At 35.0% G+C, this 19,706-nt stretch overlaps 1 protein-coding gene across 1 annotated transcript in view; it reads left to right on the top strand.

Annotated features, from left to right (window-relative positions):
- Positions 1-19,706, top strand: part of CEP170 (centrosomal protein 170) — a 182,595-nt gene that overhangs the window by 64,438 nt on the left and 98,451 nt on the right. Inside the window, 4 exon segments of the mRNA XM_078156262.1 lie at positions 5,147-5,236; positions 10,698-10,779; positions 18,245-18,300; positions 18,396-18,558. Of these exon segments, the coding sequence (XP_078012388.1) occupies positions 5,147-5,236; positions 10,698-10,779; positions 18,245-18,300; positions 18,396-18,558 (391 nt within the window).

The following is a 19,706-nucleotide window of genomic DNA, read 5'->3' as shown; positions in this document are numbered from 1 at the left end:
TGATTGGGTAATGCTGAACAAACTGTGATTTGTATGAATGTAATGAAATAAAATTGTGTATCTTCTTGCTCTTGGCATAAAAGAATCCAACTTAATTGAATTTAAACCACTTATATATAAACAGAGATAAGGGAAGGGAGAAAAGTCACTTTTGCTAGCATTCACATAATCACATTTAATAGACAACCAAAGCAAATTGCAAGTTGGAACCTTCTCTATGCCAATCAACTAGAGCATCCCAATTCTTTTCCTCTGTTTAATATCGCACTGCAGGTCTCAAGAATTCTTTTTCTTTTCTCCTAAAAGCACTATCCAAGATAGTATCTGCTAACATTCCCAGACCTCCCACACGTCACCAAGGAGGGTCGTAGTCCTTGCTGTGGAAAAGTCTCTGATGAGGTGGGAACCTTACTTAGATTCCATTTTTAGGAGTGTGCCAGCACAAAACAAAATAGGATTCCCCTCAGGGGTTAGTTGGCATAAACAGAACAGGTTACACTTTTAGGAACAAGCTGACCCAAAAACAGAGAAATAAGCAGAACAGTAATAAAATCTCTTACTGACCTATTAAAAAACAAATGGGAGTCCAAAAGCTTGATAAAAGTGCAGAGCCCATGGGCAACCTTCTTTAGTTTCATCCTAAATCAAGATTTAAACAGAATCACCATTGCTATTGATGTGGTTCAGAAGGGGAGAAGGGAAGCTTATAGCTTTCCCTTGCTTAGACAACTTTCCACAGTATACTAATATTGTCAGGGAAAAACCTCATGACTGACAATATGGTGTAAGATGAAGGTAAGGAAGAAGCTATATTGTTGTTACAAGCCATGTCATGAAGAGACCAGTAGACTTAAAACTTCTCCTCTGTTGGCCAAATGGGCTTTCCTTACAAGTAATTTCCAGCTAGTATATATATATATATATATAGTTAAGAGTGAAAAAGTAAAAGCTGGATCACAAACTGTTAGTAAGTATGAAGTAACAATGTTTCCTACAGGGAGAGATAAAGTTAGAGTACTAAGTTGCTAAATATAGCTTCTCACTGTGAGAAGCCTACTGGTAAATGATAATATCTGTCAGTGGGAGTAGGCCCCAGCAGTGAGACTATTTTCTGCTAGTCACAATCCATTTAGTACCCAGGAAGACCCAGTATAGAAAATGCTTGCTTACTCAAACTTTGCTCCCTGTGTTCCATTTTCTCTATGGACACAGGGACCCTTCCTTCTATTCTGATCTCTGCAGAAGGGAAGCCAGAATCCTTGCTCTACCTAGACCCTCAGGCCAACTTTCATATTCTCTGTGGTGGTGGACCAGGTCTCTTCAGGCCCCCTCTTCTGCAGAGAAGATGTGGCTGTTGTCACTGCTTGGATGAGCAGGGTATTGCCAACTGTGACTTCTGATAAGATGGAGGATCTCCAGATTACTGTCTATCCTCTGGAGTCTTGGGCACTGCAAATCTTACCTGTCAGTGTACCCTAAACACCTTTAGGCCTTGCCACCGCCCAAATTTCTATGCCCTTATCTGCCCACATACTTGAACCTTTCTATATGTAATAATATTAATAATAATGATGATGATGATAACACACACATATGCACGTGTGTATGTGTATATCTCTCTTACTATGTGCCAGGCATTGTGCTAATCATTAGCAATTTACAGTTATCTCACTTGATCCTCACACAGGAGGTAGGGGCTATTATTATCTCCATTTTACAGATGAGGAAGTCGAAACAGATATTAAGTGTCTTACCAGGGTCACACAGCTAGAAGCGTCAGGCTGAATTTGAACTCAGGTTTTCATGACTTAGACTTAGTGTTCTATCTACTATGCCACCTTGCTGCTCCAATTAATGTATTTCCTCCAGTTGAAGAATTGTTCTCCTTGAGAACAAGGGACTGTCTCCTTTTTATAGTTTTCTCCAGCAGGTAGCATACTTCTTAGCAAGTAGTAAGAACTTAAGAAGTACTTTTTCTTTCATTCATTTATTCATTAATTTTAAGAGCCTTAGCAAGGGACTGAAGTCTAAACACATAGAAGCAAAAATACTTGCTTAATTCATACACTGAAATATAGGCTAGTTTAAAAATGAAGTCATTCAAGTCAAGAAAGTTTGAAGAATACAGGACCCTCTTTTTATTTTTTTTCCCTTTGCCTTCTCATGAATAATTCAGAGAAATAGGGAAAGACTTGTATGGATGGAGACAGCATGAAGTAAACAAAGTGCAGAAGAAATGGGCCTCCTTTTCCTTAGAGAAGGGGAGATGGAGAATAGAGGAGTGGAATGTTGAATGTGTTCTTCTGTGCAGTCAAGGCAATCAACGTGTCATTTGGAAATTACTGTGTTTTAAAAACAAAAGGCATCAGGGCAGATAGGTGGTGCAGTGGATGGAGCACTGGCTCTGGAGTTAGGAGGACCTGAGTTCAAATGTGGCCTCAGACACTTAATAGCTCTGTGACCGTGGGCAAGTCACTTAACCTCGATTGATTGCCTCCTAAAAGTGAATAAATAAAAACAAAAAGCATCAGTAAAAATTTTTAAAAAGAGAAATGAATTTAAAGAGAAAAGAAGTAAACATATAGTCTGACCAGCACAGAATGCATATAGCAGGAGTAATATGTAGATTATATTTTTTGCCCATCTTAATATCTCTAGTACATAGCAGAGTGCCTGGCACAGATTAAGTGCTTAATAAATGCCTGTTGACTGGGTATCTACCTGTTGTATGCCTTTTTCGATATTGATAATCAGAGCATCATTGAATAAAATTTATCTCTTTGGTAGCATTTGTTGTCTAAATATATGCACGGGAGAGTCTTTGGAGGAGAAACTTGAAGATTTTGTTTTGCTCTGATAAGTCACATACTGTTGTTGTTGTTGTTGTTGTTGTAGTAACCCCAAAACAGTAAACAGCAGAATCTTTCATTCTTGCAAATTTTCAGTCACTTGTGTGACTGTAATTATGTGTTCTGATACAGAAAATCATTAATGAAAGCCTACCTGTTTACTTCCTAAATATTTATCAGGAATACACTTACGTACCTGTGTAAATAATTTTAATGAAGATTTTATGGAAATTAGAAAGTAAGGTTACTAAGTGCTGATGACTTAATTGCCTTTTTTTTGGGTAAGAATTTTTAAAGAAAGGCTTTGGTATTTCTCCCCATTTAATACCTTAGTGTTCCCAGAAGTGATTCGTTTGCAGATGTTATTTCTTTTATTTTTGATTTGGTGCAAAATTTTTCCAGCTTTATCTTAAATGCCATTGGCAGTTCATAATAGCATATTGAAGACTGTGCTGATTTGAAATAGGGTGGTTCCACTGTCACTAATGATGAAAATAGTTGTTTATAAAAGATGAACACATTTTTTGTTTTTCGTCTGTTTGTTGTCCTCAGTTCAATTGCAGCAGCTATAAATACTGTCAGGGTGATTTGACTTAGTTGGGTCTCATGCCAAGTTTCCTATAGAATTTTTTTCTGCTTCCCTGATCTTCACTGTTTTGTGAGATGGTACTGTTTATGATCTGTTACCACCTTCCTCTGTAAAATTTTGCAAAGGAAATTATATTTTAAGTCAGTTTTGACCTTGGTAACATATCACCAATGTCAGTGATATCTGAGTTTTCTAAACTTTTTTTGCATGAGAATTTGGATATATGTCTTATTTAAATATTTTAGAGATTCTTGGAAATTTTTTTTGTAGTGTAATTTCAGTATTTAATATAGAAAGCCAACTTCAAAGTCAAGAAAATCTGGGTTGAAGGCCTCTGACCTATTGGCTCTGTGGCTCTACGTGTGCTAATTTAGGTCTTGCTCTAGGCCATAGGTCTACTAAAGGCAAATCTCTGAGATTATAAATCATGCTGCATTGGTAGAAGGGTTTTCCACACTTGAGAGTTCCCCATACAAAATAAATCATCAATTCAGTCCTTATACCTCTTTCTAATTATATACTGGCCTGTATATTGTTCATTAATTTCAACTAGGTTGTAAGCTCCTTGGGGTCATGGACCATATGTTATACTTTTTCCCGTTTAATAGTACGGTGCTATTACATCAATAAATACTTGGTGACAGTTCAAAAGTTATCTCCTGCTCCACAAAGTTGTAGAGGAATTTGGTGATTTGTCTTCTGAGCACAAATTGCAAAGAATATACTTTCTGAGTGACTAACATTGACCAATTTTTTTTTTTGGCACTGTTTCAATTTATGGCTCATCTGGAAGTCTTTTGTACTCCTACCCATACATGATATATCTTTAAAACAACAAAATAACAACAAACCATAAGGCTGAAGTAGAAGTATATCTACTACAAACACATTTATTTGAGATTGGATGTATCTGTTTTCCTCATTAGCATCCTCTTTTCAGGTCTAGGAAAGGAAAATATAGGAGCAGTGCTCAGGAAATAAAAGAGGCTATCTTACCCATTTTGTAAATTATGCTTTATTTGGTAAATGATTGTTCAAGTTGGTACTACAGCATTTATTTTCAAGTTTGATCCCTTCAATCCCTCAGGAATTCCTCTACTAATCGAACTTAGAGAAATTACCTTAAAACAAGAATTATTCTGTTTTTTAATCAGTTTTGTTTTCCCTCAAAATTTGTGCCATAATTTTTGTAAAGTCAATTATGTCATAATTGAAGAGAAAACCCAAGGTGGAAAAAAAGGAGTTCAGTGGAGGTGATTATTTGACAATAAAAATGTTTGTTGATAATTTTCTTTCAATAGTAGTTCACAAAAATAGAGAAAAATCATTAAACAAAGTTGACTGTTTTCTACATTTAAAAAAAATATAGCTGACTGTATACATTTTTGTCTCTTTTAGTTTCATTCAGTAAAGTTGGCTTCACATACCATTGTGAAACACAAAATTGGTAGTGGTAGAAAGGTACTTATTGGGATTTGTGTATACTTAAATATTAGGATATTTTTCACATTCCTTATTTTAATCTTAGTTTTAATATACTTTAAATTTTTCTTCATCAAGCTGTATTATACATTTCCATGTATTAGTCATATAGTTTAGGAATATTAATGAAATGATTAAAATCTTTATGTTTGGGGTTTTTATTTTTTTATTTCCTTGTTTTTACTAAGATTAGTCTTCAAACAACTTTTTTCTATTTGTTTTTCAGTCGCGCAGCGTGGATAAGCAGCATGCTGTAGTCAACTATGATGCCTCTGCAGATGAACACTTAGTAAAGGATTTGGGTAGTCTAAATGGGGTAAGTTAACAGTTGATCACATGTGTTATTTTGTTATTTTATTTGTTCTTTACTATTTTTAAAAGGGCCCCAAATATCTCTTTTCTTCAAAAATCTGGTATTCTTTAACATGTTATTCTCTCTCTCTCTCTCTCTCTCTCTCTCTCTCTCTCTCTCTCTCTCTCTCTCTCTTCTTTTTTTTTTTTGCTTTTAGGCAGTTGGGGTTAAGTGACTTGCCTGAGGTCACACAGCTAGTAAGTGTCAAGTGTTTGGTCTGAGGCCGGATTTGAACTCACGTTCTTCTGACTTCAGGGCCAGTGCTCTATCCAGTGCGCCACTTAGCTGCCTCTTGTTTTTTTTTGGGGGGGGTGGTTTTTTTTTTTGCTGGGCAGTTGGGGTTAAGTGACTTGCCCAGGGTCACACAGCTAATACGTGGTGTGTGTTGTGTGTCTGAGACTGGATTTGAATTCAGGTCCTCCTGACTTCAAGGCTGGAGCTCTATCCACTGCACCACCTAGCTGCCCCACATGTTATTCTCTTATACTAATACTGATGACTATTTTTATCAGTGTCCTTACTAAAATGTGGTGCCCAGAACTGAGCACAACACTGTAAATGCAGAATAACCAGAATATACTAGTAACAGGGCTTAGATACGGTGCATCCCTTCATGTAGCCTTAGATAGCATTAGCTTTCTGTTAACTCATTAGCTGGTAGTCCGTGAACCTCTGGATAGATCCTTTTCAGATGACTTGTTCTCTGAGTATACCTTCCCATCTTAGATTTGTAGGCCTTTTGGAATATTTACTCAGTTACGTAGTGTATTATGTATCTGCAACAGCTTTGTCAGTCAAGCATTTATTAAGCATTTAACTATGTGCCAGGAACTATTCTAAGTGCTAGAGATACAAAGAAGTGTAAAATCATGGTTCTTGACATCAAGGAGTTCATATTCTAATGGAGGGTATTGTGTTGCATTGAATTTCAACACTTGAAATATTTAAACTTTTAATACCATGTTACTTTGGAATGGAATTACTACAGTAAACTAGATTATTTTGTTAGAATGTTAAAATACTAGAAATAGATTACTATAAAGGATATCATGTAGAGTGAGACATACAGTTAAATGGATGGCCGTTTGAGTTAGTGCATGAGTGTGGTATCTCCACCAATTGCAGGTGGACAATGAGCCCAGAACTGAACATGAGGAGAGCAGGCTGGATTTTGTATGGGAACTTATGCAGTGTTTTCATTGATCCCCTCCTTTCCTGAAACAAAAATCCCTATTTTTTTTTTAGGTTTCAGTGAAAACTTTTATTGACAACAACGAACAAAAAAACAACCTTAACAGTAACTAGTAATTTTTACCATATTCTTAGAATATTGTAATAAAAATAAAAATATTGCCAATTCCTAATGCAGCAGTAGTTTTCCAAACATTTCTATGAAGCAATACTTTAAGAAAATTGTCAGAACTTATCCAGTTATCCAACATAGCAAACTTTTTTCCTCCTGTTCCCTTTTGGTCAGTCTGGACAATAAGAAAAATTATATAAAAGATTCAGAAAGTTGGTGACTGGATGTTCAGTGCTGTCCTTTACTTTCTCAGCATCTTCATCTGTTTCTATATTGCTTGTCGGTACTTTTTCCCCCATCACTCTTTTCATCATCTCTTTTAAGGGGACTGATTCTGAAGTTGTAACACTGCTGCTTTCTTGAATGGTCTTTGGTTCTCAGAGTCAAGAGGTTTATGCTTAACTTCGCATCTTGTTCCATCATCTTCTGGAGAATCAGGTCTTTCTAGCAGCAGAGTTAATTCACTCACTACATTGAGCTTATGGTCAGTGAAAAACCAATATTTTTAAAATCAGTATGTTATATGGCTATAAAGCATGGATCACAGTCAATCAGTCCAGCATTTGGTAAGCATCACCTATGTGCTAGGCACTGTAGATGTGCATACTTACCAGGAGCTCTAATGAATGTGGGGAGAGGGTAGGAGAACAACAAAGTTATACATCTTATACAGTGTGTGTATACATATACATACATGTGTATAAATGCATGTATTCATATTCACATACATGCATGCATAAATATGAGCTGAGTGGCTCAGTGGATATAGTGCTATGCCTGCAGCCAGGAAGACTCATCTTCCTGAGTTCAAATCTGGCCTCAGACATTTAGTAACTGTGTGACCCTGGGAAAGTCACTCACCCCGTTTGCCTCATTTTCCTCATCTATAAAATGAGCTGGAGATGCTTCAGTCTCTTTGCTAAGAAAACCCCAAATGGAGTCACAAAGAGTTGTACACAACTGAACAGCAACAAACAAAATACATACACGTTTCTGTGTGTATACACACATACACGTGCATACACACATATATAATAAATACAAAATAGTTAAATACAAGATTGTTTGGGCAAGGAGGGTGCTAGCAGAGTGGGAAAGACTTCATGGAAAAGAACTTTGTCTTAAAGGAAGAAAGAGACTGAGACACAGGTATAAGGAAGAAGGCATTTGTGCCACCTCCTACATAAACCTTTCCCTGATCCTCCTAGTTGCTAGTTCTCTTCCCTCTTCACACCACCTCCCTTCCCTTTACCTTGCATGTAACTTATATTTATTTAACACCATTAATATAAAGTAGTTAAATGCATAGTAATTTGGAGAAAAGAGGCAATAATAGTTGGGGGGTTCAGGAAAGGCTGTATGCAGAAGATGCTTGAGCTGTCTTATAGAAAGAGAGGGTCTCCATTAATTAGAGGGTAAAGGCATAAGTATATTCCTGGTATGGAACCCCCTGCAAAGAGATAAAGAAGTGTCATGTGTGAGGAAGAGAAAACAGGCCAATTTGACTGGATCATAAAATGCAAGAAAGGAGAGAGTAATATCTGATCACGTTAGAAAGACAAGTTGAGGCCAGTTTGTGTATGTTAGATCTTTATAGGTCAACAGAAAAGTTTATATTTGATCAGAGAGACAACATAAGTCCGCTGGATTTGATTTAGTAGGGGATTCACATGGTGAATTTGGGGGAAATTACTTTGGTAGCAATATGTAGAACTAGAGTAAGGAGAGACTAGAGTTTGACTCAGGAAACCCAAATAGGATGGTGTTGTAGTAATCTAAGTGAAGTCTGGAAAGCAATTTGGAACTACGCCAGAAAGTTTTTAAACTCTGCATAACTTTTGACCACTTATAACCACTACAAGCCCTATGCCCTAAAGAATTCAGAGAAAGAGAAAAAGGATTTATATATACAAAATTATTTGTAGCAACTTTTTTATAGGAAACAAAAACTGGAAACTAAGGGGGGGAGAGAATGACTAAACAGATTATGGTATATGAAAGTAATAGAATATTATTATCTCATAAGAAATGATGAAATAAACAGTTTGAGAAGAAACTGAAAACATCTTGGTGAACTAATGCAAAGTGAAGTGAGCAGAACTACAGAACTAGAACAGTTTGTACAATGACAACAACCGAAAGAAAAACAACTTTGAAAGACTTTAAGAGAACTGAAAATTTTACATATACACATATCTATATCTATATCTATATTTATATCTGTATCCGTATCTGTATCTGTATCTGTATCTGTATCTATATCTGTATCTATATCTATGTATCACCCACCTCTTGCTCTAGCGGTGAATGACTTAAAATGCAGAAGAATACATATGTTTTTGGATGTGACTTATGTGGAAATTTGTTTTGCTGGATTGTACACTTTTTAATGCATTTTCTTTTTCTATTTTTTTCTTCTCTAATTGTTCAATGGAGGGAACAGTGGTTAGATTATCTAGGTGACGGTTGATGAAGGTTTGAAGTAAGATGATAGCTATGTGATCAAGGTACTCTAGTGAAAGTAGACACATTAAATTTCTTGCAACTGATTGTGTGGTGGGGTGAGGAAGAGTGTGGAATCTCAGGTAGTGCAAGGTAGAAACCAGGGAAAATAGAAGTACAGTGGTGCCTTTTACAAAAATAGGAATGTTTGAAAAAGTGGAGGATTTGAGGGGGCAATATAATAGGTTTATTTGGGGACATCTTGAATTTTTAATGCCTCTGGGATATCCAATTTGAGATAGAAATTTAGGACTTATTTGAATAACGATGACAGTTAAATCCATAGTAGCTTAGGAGATTACCAAGAGAAAAATTATAGAAGTCAGACATTTAACAAATATTTAGTATATGTTTAACAACATGCCAGGGAATGCACCAAAGAAAAACGAGTAAATGTAACAAAATTTTAATGATCAAGCAATATGTATGAGAAGACACCCCCAACCTACCCTTTGGGGGAGGTGGGAGACCCACAGGTTTATGTGTTGTACATGTTTTCGGACTTTCTTAATGTATGGATCAGTTATGCTAATTTTTTTTCCTCTCTAAGAAACATATGTCATTGTCATATGAAGTAGCAGGGAGAGGGAGGGATTCATGCAATACTGTGATGATGTAAGAAGCAGAAAACATCAATAAAAATATTTTTTAAAACTGCCAGGAACTGATACAAAAGAAAGCAAAAACATTGTTCCTGCAGTGAAGAAGCTCATATTCTAATGGGAAAGAGGAAAGACAAAAGTCAAAAATATGTATATGTAAGATATATACAGAGTAGGTAGAATTTAATCTAGTGAAGGCACTTAGCAGCAAGATGCGAGGGAGACTCAGGCCTCTTATTGAAGGTGGAATATATAGTACTTTGTTATGTAAATATAGGCTAATGATCAGTATTATTTCTATTTGGGGGTGAGCACAGTCATTAGTCTGTCTTAGAATATAAATTCTTATAATGTCCTGCATATTTTACCCTACTGAATACATTTCAGGCACCCCCAGTATGTACTACATTTTTCCTCTTCATAACTTATTTGAGGCTTCTAAAAGGTATACAGTAGATAAGAGTGTTAGACTTGGAATCAGAAAGACCTGAGTTTAAATTTTGACTGAGAAACTTATTAGTTGTGTTCCTGGGCAAGTCACTTAAACTCTTGCATTGACAGTTTCATCATCTATAAAATGGGGGTAATAATCATACCAACATAATAGAGTTATTGTGAGGATCAAATGAGATAATATGTATACAGTGCTTTGCAAATTTTAAAGCACTATATAAATGCTAGCCACTGTTGTTGTTAATTTGCAACTTCTGGAAATGTTTCCAGGTCCTTTTACTAATGAATCATTCTGCTTCTTTGGTCATTCCTAATATGGTAATGTCGTTATGAAGCTTTAGCAGTACCCTCCCCAATAATGGGGAAGACTTTTTTGTAATGTGGAATTCTCAACTAGAAGACTGTTATAATATGACTAGTGTATGTATTTTCTCCTGTTCATATTATCAGCTTTTCAGCATCCAGTATTAACTTTGTACTAGTTTTGCATCAGCTTTACTAAAAATGAAGTAATTACTCTGAATAAAACTTAATATCCATTCTCTCTCATTTTGTTCCCTTCTAGACTTTTGTGAATGATGTAAGGATTCCAGAACAGACTTATATCACCTTGAAACTTGAGGATAAACTAAGATTTGGATATGATATCCTTACAAAACATGATTTGTAAAGTTTTTACAAACTTTTCTTTCTAAGCTTCATTGTATTCATTCATTTATTAATTATTAAATTTATTTAAATTTTATGGTTGTAATTGAATATTTATTGACTTTAAGTATATTCACAATGTGTATTAGAAAAACAGTATTTGCCTAGTATTCTCCTTCTCACAGTAGAATGGATGATTAAAAAACCTTTTGTCACCTTTTGGTTTAATAAAAATGACCCAGGCAGAAGCAGTGAAATTAACTTTTGATGTTCACTATTTTTATGCTTTCTTATAGAATATTCTTTTGTAATCCTACTGCATATGAGTATATGGGGATTCTTCACCTTCAACAGCCCTGGAAATACTGACAGTGAATGATGTCTCAATGCCAGCCATCAGCTTCCTGGTAGAGACTTGTGTCTAAGCACCACATATTTATCCTTACCTATGATCTGACTTAGTTTAACTGCATTTTCCTCAAGCTCCGCAACACCCCTATGTCTCTGAGGTGGGGGGAAAAACAAAGCCCAATAGAGTCTGTATCTTAAGATTTTGTTCAGAGTGGAATCTAAGAACTGAATAGGATAAGTACCGCATTCTGCTATAAAATATAGAATAAGGATTTGGTAAGGGAAAGAATAAAAACATGAGAGGTTGAAGAAGAATGAAAATACCTTTTTTCCATACGTGGCAAATAAGCTGTGGAAAAAATTTAATTCTCTTTCCACTTTGAGTGTAGCTATTCCACATTATACTTAATAACATTCTACTTCAAGATATTTAAATTCCTGAATTATTTCTTTCTTCTTACTGTAAGTATTGAAGTAATGTATTGTTATACAATTGAACTTAAATGTGTTGAACAATGCTAGTTTGGTAGAATATTAAGATCCTATAAAATAATTCACTTAAGTGAGATATTTAATGCTCAGAATAAGTGAAAAATAACTGAAAATAAACATTTTCCAAAAGATGGAATACTTTTAGAATGGTTTGTGAATTTAAATTAGTTTTCCTATGAAATTGATATTTGAATTTACGGTAAACAGTTACAAATTTATATTACATCCTTAATAAAACCTTTTATATTGTGAATTCAAAGGAATGTAGGAAACGAGATGGAACTATTAAGTCTGAAATTTCAAGCTACATGTTTTAGAATATTAAAAACAAAAACTTCATATTAATTCACATGATTCAGAATAAGCTGTAATCCTTGACTAAATAATTTTCTGCTGGTAGAGTTCTCACCCGGAAAGGAACTGTGAATGCCTTTTCAATTTGTTGAAGTTATGTGCAATTTTCTTAACCTCTGATGTTTAAAGTATATTAGATAATTTAAAATGATCTTTTAAATTAAAAATCAGTACATGTAAAATGTATCATGTTTTAAAAATGAGAAAATAAGAAGCAATCCACATTTCCATTGAAATTTGTAAAACTTCCTTTTCAAATGTTCAACATATCTTCTCCCTTTTTCTGATATTATTTCCATTTGTCATTTTCCATTAAATGTCAGGCAACTATTATCACCATTTTGTAGACAGATAAATACAAAGGATCTTTTCAAGGTTATGTCATCAATGGCAAAAGCAGTATTATAATTTAAATGTTCTGACTTAGAGGTTGAGCAGTCCTTTTTCTGTGACATTATGCATATAAGTTAAATAAGGTAACAATATATACAACCTTGTCATCCTCCTTTTCCAGTCTTAAGCCAATCAGTTGGTCCACGTTTAGTTCTAACTGTTGCTTCTTGGCCCCTGTACAGGTTCCTCAGGAGGCAGGTAAGATGGTCTGGTACTCCTTTTCTTTGAAGACTTGCCATATTTTGCTGTGATCCACATGGTCAAAGGCTTTAGTGTAGTCAGTGAAGCAGAAGTAGAGGTTTTCCTGGAGCTCCCTTGTTTTCTCCATAATCCAGCTAATGTTGACAATTTGGTCTCTAGTTCCTCTGTCTCTTCGAAAATCAGCCTGCTCTTCTGGTAATTCTCAGTTCACATTTTGCTGAAGCCTAGGTTGCAGAATCTTCAGTATAATTTTGCTGGTGTGTGAAATTACCACAATTATTCAGTAATCTGAACTTTCCTTGGCATTGGCCTTCATTAGTGTTGGGATGTAAACTGATCTCTTCCAATCCATTGGCCACTGTTGTTTTAAATTTGCTGGCATATTGAGTGCATCTCTTTAACAACATCATCTTTTAGGACTTTAAATAGCTCAGCTAGAATTCTTCTTTTTCAATAGCCTTATTTGTTAGCAGTGCTTCCTAAGGCGCATTTAACTTCATTCTCCAGGATATCTGGCTTTAGATCAGTAACCACACCTTCATGGTTATTTGTGATGTTAAGATCCTTCTTGTATAGATGAGTGCTTCTGTGTATTCTTGCCACCTCTTCTTAATCTCTTTTACTTCTGTTAAGTCCCAACAATTTTTGTCTTTTGTCATGCCTGTTTTTGTATGAAATGTTCCCTTGATATCTCTAATTTTCTTGAAGAGATCTCTTGTCTTCCATTCTATTGGGTTTTTTTTTTGCACTGTTCATTAAAAAAAAAAAAACCCTTATCTCTCCTTGCTATTTTCTAGAATATAGTATCTACCAAAGAGTAGGGGGCGAGTAAATGATAGTTGAATGATCAGTTGCTTTTAGTTCTGTCTTTTGGGGCCAAACAACAAGACTAACCTCTGTTTTATATATCTTTCTACAAAATACTTGCACATGCTTATTATGCACTTATTATGCACGCACACACTTTAGATTTCTTTTCACCATGCTAAAACTTCCTACTCCAAAGACAGATTCTTGAGGCCTTTCACCATCTTGTCTGCACACTCCAGCTTGTGTGTCCTTAAAATGTCATGCCCATAACTAAACATAATTCTCTAGACAGTTTGACTAAGGCAAAGTACAATAGGTCTGTCACCACCCTAGTTTTAATACAGCACTTCTCTTAAATGTAACTTATGGTAGAATTAGTTTTCTTAGCTGCCATAGCATGTTGTTGATGCATTGGCTTATACATTTCTCTAAAACTTCCATTATATTAATTCATACAAGGAGAACAGAGGCAGAGGCAGCAAAGAAGATAAAACAAGGTTAGTGTGCCAACACCTTCACATGAGGTTACTATAGCATGACCAGTTGTTAAGAAGTCTTTGTGATCACTATTCTTCCCTTTGATAATATGTTCTTGACTTTTCCAAGAATTGAAGTCAAGTTTACTCTACCATAACGTTGGCAGAATAAATTTTCTTCCCTTTTTTTTTTTGAAAAGACATTTTTCTTTCTCTAATCCTGTAGCACTTCTCCTATGCCTTTTATTTTCCCTCAGTGGTTCTGTAAGTATATCCAGAGCTGCTTTCATAGGTGTGATACAGTTCTTCTGAACTTGTTGACTTGAACTTATCAAGGGCAACTGGATGCTTTCTTGTTATTTTATTTTGTGTTTCATTTTAGCCATTTTTGTTTTGTTATTCTTTTCCCTGGAAGAAAACAATAGCAAAATAAGAGTTGAACAGCTTTATCTTCTTTGTGTTATTTTATTATCATTGTCTCATCTACCTGAGCAACAGTCCTATTGTTTCCCTAGTATAACGTTAATTAAATTTTTTTTGTCATCCTCTCTTTTTTGCACATTCTTACTGGCACAAGACCATGTCTTAATTATGTATTTTGTCTTATTGCTTGCTCTCACATCTTTTATACATACCTTTTTAAAAAACATTAGCTGATGAGTCCCTTGCATATCCACATAGGTTTCTTTTCTCCTCATCCAATTTGTTTTTCTTTGTGTTTTCAAATTTTCTTTCTTTTCAGTTTTCCATCCCTCCTGGTCTAACCTTCTGTATAGAATTTTTAGTTCATGGGATTCTAGCTTTCCTTTCTGAGAATGCTTTTTTTCTCTGAAAATCTAATATTCAAGTCAGAGTATGCCTGGCTTTTCTCATGCATCACAAATTTTATAATGGATTGCTCACTTACTACGGTAGTCAATCATTTCTATTCTAGCAGTAAATCCCCTCTCGTTGGCAAGACGAGTCCTAGGGCAATAATCTCTTTGTTGATTCCTGGACCTTTTGCAGCAAAAAAATTACCATTAGGCCATCCAAGAAATTGTTAGCTGTCCTGCTTTAGAGAGAGAGATCTAGCAGAAGGACAGATAATTAGAATCTATCACAACTATATGGTACTTCGATGCCTGGCTTGTGATCTGTTTTCTGAAATACCTTATCTATTTCCCCTTTCGGTCTTGACTGTATACACTGATGACAGTGTCATTTTTATTGCTTCCTCTATTAGTCTTCACCGAAACACTCTCTACCAAGTATCTATTTGTTCACAATTACATGGCATTGGAAGGAATTTGAGGGAGTTTGTGTCATGGTTAGGAATTTGGCATAGAAACACAAAAACAAAAGGTAAAGATAAAAAGGAAGCTTTCTGGATAAAACAAAAAATAAATAAATAATGATTTTGAAGAAGAAGTAGCTGGTAGAATTTCTGATCAATTGCTGCTGGATAGTGAAAGGCCTACTAAGAATAGGTTCAGTATAGGGGAAATGATTCAAGCTGTATTTGTAAGATGATGAATTCTTAAGCTATGATCCAATAAATTTAGAATTGTCTGTGAGTTGGAAGGAAGGAAGAAATTATCACCCATTATGTCACCCATTATTTGCCAACATCCCAAGGAGGTAGCTGTAGTCAGCATCCTCATTTTATAGCTGAGGAAACTGAGAAAGAGGTTAAGTGACTTAGGTTTCTAAGACCAGATTTGAATACACGTCTTCCTAAATCCAAACACAGTGCTTTATCTGCTGTGCCACATAACTTCCCAGGTTGATATCAATCTGTTGCTTATTTACTCTAAGATGGCTATCACATAGCTATAGTCTTTTCTGGGAAGTCTGTGAAATGTAGGTGGTATATGATTGTGGCTACTCTAGAAATGCCCCATGATTCTCCTCCGTCGTCCCAGAGGCTGATAAAACAATGCAGAGGCTTAAAGTAGGAGGCAGAGAAGCCCCTTAACGACAAAAAAAGGGACAATTACAATAGAGAACTGCGAGAGTTCTATATTTTTCCTTGAAGACATTGGCCCAATGATTGTAGTGGAAATGACCAAGCCAGCATCATGCATCAGCAGGAAAAATATTAAAAATAAGATGAAATTATCCTATCCTTGTACAAAATCATGATGTATATGTGCATGGTGCATTGGAAAAATCCGTTGTGTTTTTACTTGCCATTCATTCAACTCACAGCAGAGATTTCTGTCTAAAGAATAAACAAAAAGAAAGCTAAAACTTTAAATGTCAAAGAGCTCTTTTTATCTTATGAGGAGTGACCAAAATTTTGACTTTGTTAGATGAATTGTGAAAGATGTGGAAAAATTAACATGTTATTTACGTGTCAATTCTAGATGTAGGAAACAACCTTTGAAACAAAGAAAGATAGAGCAAATAAAGGAAAAAAACGACAAAATATATTGTAACCTTGATTTCTTAGCTCAAGAGATATAGAACAAAAAATAGAAATTTGTACAAGAAGACTTAGAAAAATAGTAAGATGCTAGGTTCATAATGAATTGTAAATAGGAAACCAAAATGTTTTGAGATTGACGTGTAATTTAAATATACTTAATCACAAATATTTTTGTGATGCTACAGAAAATTAATTGGATAATAATGAGTTGAGTGGACCATGGGTATTATTTTGTGGCAATTTTTAGATTCTTAAGAAAAGGCTATTTCAGTGGAATAAGCTCTGGTAGTCTATCAGGTTTTATTTTGAGAATGATTCCACTGGATTGGCTACAGCATGGAGGGTGGAAAGTTTTTCAGCCACAGCAACTCTTGAAGATTTTTATCATGAGGAGTTATAAGCTGGGTGTTTGGAGACAACATTGCATTTCCTTACTGTATTGTCTCATTCCTTCTAGCGAACCAACGATGGCCAGCTTAACATTTCCCTACAGTGCTGCAACTAGTTATAATTTATCACCACTTGGTTTTTATTCAAGAGAAAGCTAAATAGAACTCCTGGGAATTCTGACCTCTAACCCTAGAATCTGTGACTATGTTAGGAATGTACTCTGAGAGTATAGGTTAGGATGATTCATATTAGACCATAAATTTTAGGTTACCCCAGGTATCTGCTTTTAAGCCAGGCTCTTTTCAAAATTCTTGTGGACATGTAAGTGGGTAGATTGTTCTAGCTCTTCCATTTTCTTAATGTGTTCTAAATCTTTCTGGGAGGGTGGTGAGGGCTTAGACCCTCATGATACTTTCCTCTCAAGTTTCCCATAGCCTACAAAACTTCTCTAGTCTAAAGAGTAGGCCTAATAATTCAATTGAAAGTTGAAAACCTCTCCACCTGGTACTTCCAGAAGGCAAACGAGAGTTGACAAAACATGAAATCACATCACAAGAAAATAAGTGTCTACATTTTAAAAATTAAAATTCAGAATATATTTTATAATGAATGAATTGAAATGTTTTATGAAAATGGGGCTATTTTATTCTTCATTTTATCTTTGCTCTTTAGAGATGGAAATGTTATTTCTCCATTTATACTTAGTTGTCCCGTATATTAGCCGAAGTTTTTATTTTTAAATTTAGCATTTTATGAGGCAGTCTTGTGTCTCTAATTGGCAATTTGACCTTGGGAAAAAGCTAACTGATATGGGACCCAGTTTCCTCATCTGTAAATCTGTATTTCTAATGTGCATATTTTACAAAAGGACTATGTATTACGGAGTCACATAAGTAGGACATATATGTCCATATAGTGAGGAAAATGGGTCTCTTGATACCAAAGGTATTGTTCTTTTAAATAGTAGATGCAGTTAGTAAATTATATGCTTAATTTTGATCAATTTATAATATGTTTGTGGATAATGTCTTATGCCTTTAGTTGAAATTCTGGCTCAGAGTAGTTGTTGTGAGGACTTTATAGCATTTCTTACACCCCTGCAATTTGTTTGGTTCAGTGATCTTCACTTTTATCAGGACTAGTGAGTAATAGAGTTCCATCTGCATGTATTGTTTAGTAATCACTAATGAGATACTTCCTTTTACATTGACATGATCTGATTTGAGCCAGATGCTTTGATTTCATTGCTGGCCAATACTGGCTTCAGTGAACACTGAATAATTCCTTCATGAACTTCTAGAACTATCTAGGTACTTGGGTGAAATCAGATTATGATGGTAAATGTTCAAAAATCCTTGTTGCATTTTCAAAGTTTTTTAAAAAAAAATATTTCCTCTTATATTCCAAAAACCACTGATTTTTATTGTGAGAATTTTCATTTTCCCTAAAGTATTTGACATTAAAAGGAATGTATAATGCTTTGCATTATTCCAGTTGTTAAAGTTGACTAAGTTCTTCATTATTTGGGATCATTTTAAATAACTGCCAGAATTTTCAATTCTGTCTTTCCTTAGCCCAATGTACATACTAATCTTTTTACTGTAGTACGAGGTGAAATGAGGGTCCCTGAGGAAGCCCTTAAGGTAAAAGTCTTGATTTTTCTTTTTCTTTTTTTTTAAAGTACATTTAGTTGATTTTACTCATAAATGTTTCTCTTCAATGTTTAAATGTTCCATAGCATGAGAAGTTTTCAAGTCAACTTCAGTTGTCCCAGAAATCTTCAGAAGCAGAATTATCAAAATCAGCAAGCTCCAAAAGTGTAGAATCAAAAATGCCAGATGCTGCTGCAGAGGTGCAGCATAAAGCTACAGAAACATTAAAGTCTGAAGAAAAATCCATGGGTAAGTTAACAGCTTGGGAAAGTATCATAGTCGTGCTCATAATTTCAAACCAGTTGTATTGCTTCTTTTGATAAATCATGCATCAGTCCTGAATATTGGTTGCATGTACTAGCATTATAAAGCTATAATTATTATATTTATATTTACATAATAAATAATATACTTTATTATTAGGTAATTTAATTAAATGATATAATTTATTATCATAAAACAATTACTATGTTTTATGGCATGGATTATTTTAGTATTTGGTTTTGCCCATGCAGATTTTAGTTCCTTAAACTTGTATTTGTGCCTTATGTTTTCAAAGTGCTTTTACATAAATTATTTTTATTGGCTTCATCCTTTGAGTTGGTCAGCATTATTTAAAAGGATTATGTAGCCTCAAACAGGTATGTATGTTAGTTCTAGTTCTTCCATTTACCCAACTTATTTCAACTCTTTTTAAGGGAGAGAGCTTGGACCTTCATGGTACTTCCCCCTCAGGTTTCCCCTTATCTGGAGAAACTTCCTGGTTCTAAAGAATTTCTCTTGTTATTAAATAAAGGCTGAAAACCTCTCCAGTTGGTACTTCCAGGAGACACACAAGTCAAAACATAATCTGACACCTGTTCAAGTTCTTGTACAGAAAAATACACAAGTACATGGTTATGAAGTATGTTGAAATAGCTAGGGATGTATTTTAAAGATATTTTCATGACCTCTCGCCCCAATGTGTTTTTCTTCTAAAATAACAATAATAGTGACTTCTTTATGAGGTTGTAATCAGAGAATCAAAGGCAATGTTAGTAGATTGGTGGACATCTCTAGATATTTTCAAAAGTGTATAAATTTTGACTTAGTTGTGCTCAAAATTTCATTTACCCTGTAGAGTTTAGATTTAGGTTCTTGGTATCGTTCAGTCGTTTCAGTCATGTCCAATTCTTTGTGACCCCATTTGGGGTCTTGGCAGAGATATTGGAATGGTTTGCCATTTTGTTCTCCAGCTCATTTTATGGATGAGAAAACTAAGGTAAACAAGGTTAAGTGACTTGCCCAGGGGTTACATAGTAGTAAGTGTCTGAGTCCAGATTTGAACTTGGGTCTCCCTGACTCCAGGCCCAGTGCTCTATTCACTACATCACCTACCTACTCTACTTACTTGGTAC

Source organism: Phascolarctos cinereus, unplaced genomic scaffold (genome assembly GCF_003287225.1).
Source record: "Phascolarctos cinereus isolate Bilbo 61053 unplaced genomic scaffold, phaCin_HiC Scaffold_5;HRSCAF=322, whole genome shotgun sequence".
Lineage (NCBI taxonomy): Eukaryota > Metazoa > Chordata > Mammalia > Diprotodontia > Phascolarctidae > Phascolarctos > Phascolarctos cinereus.
Note: the sequence above shows the minus strand (reverse complement) of the source record. Positions and strands in the feature narration are given on the sequence as shown.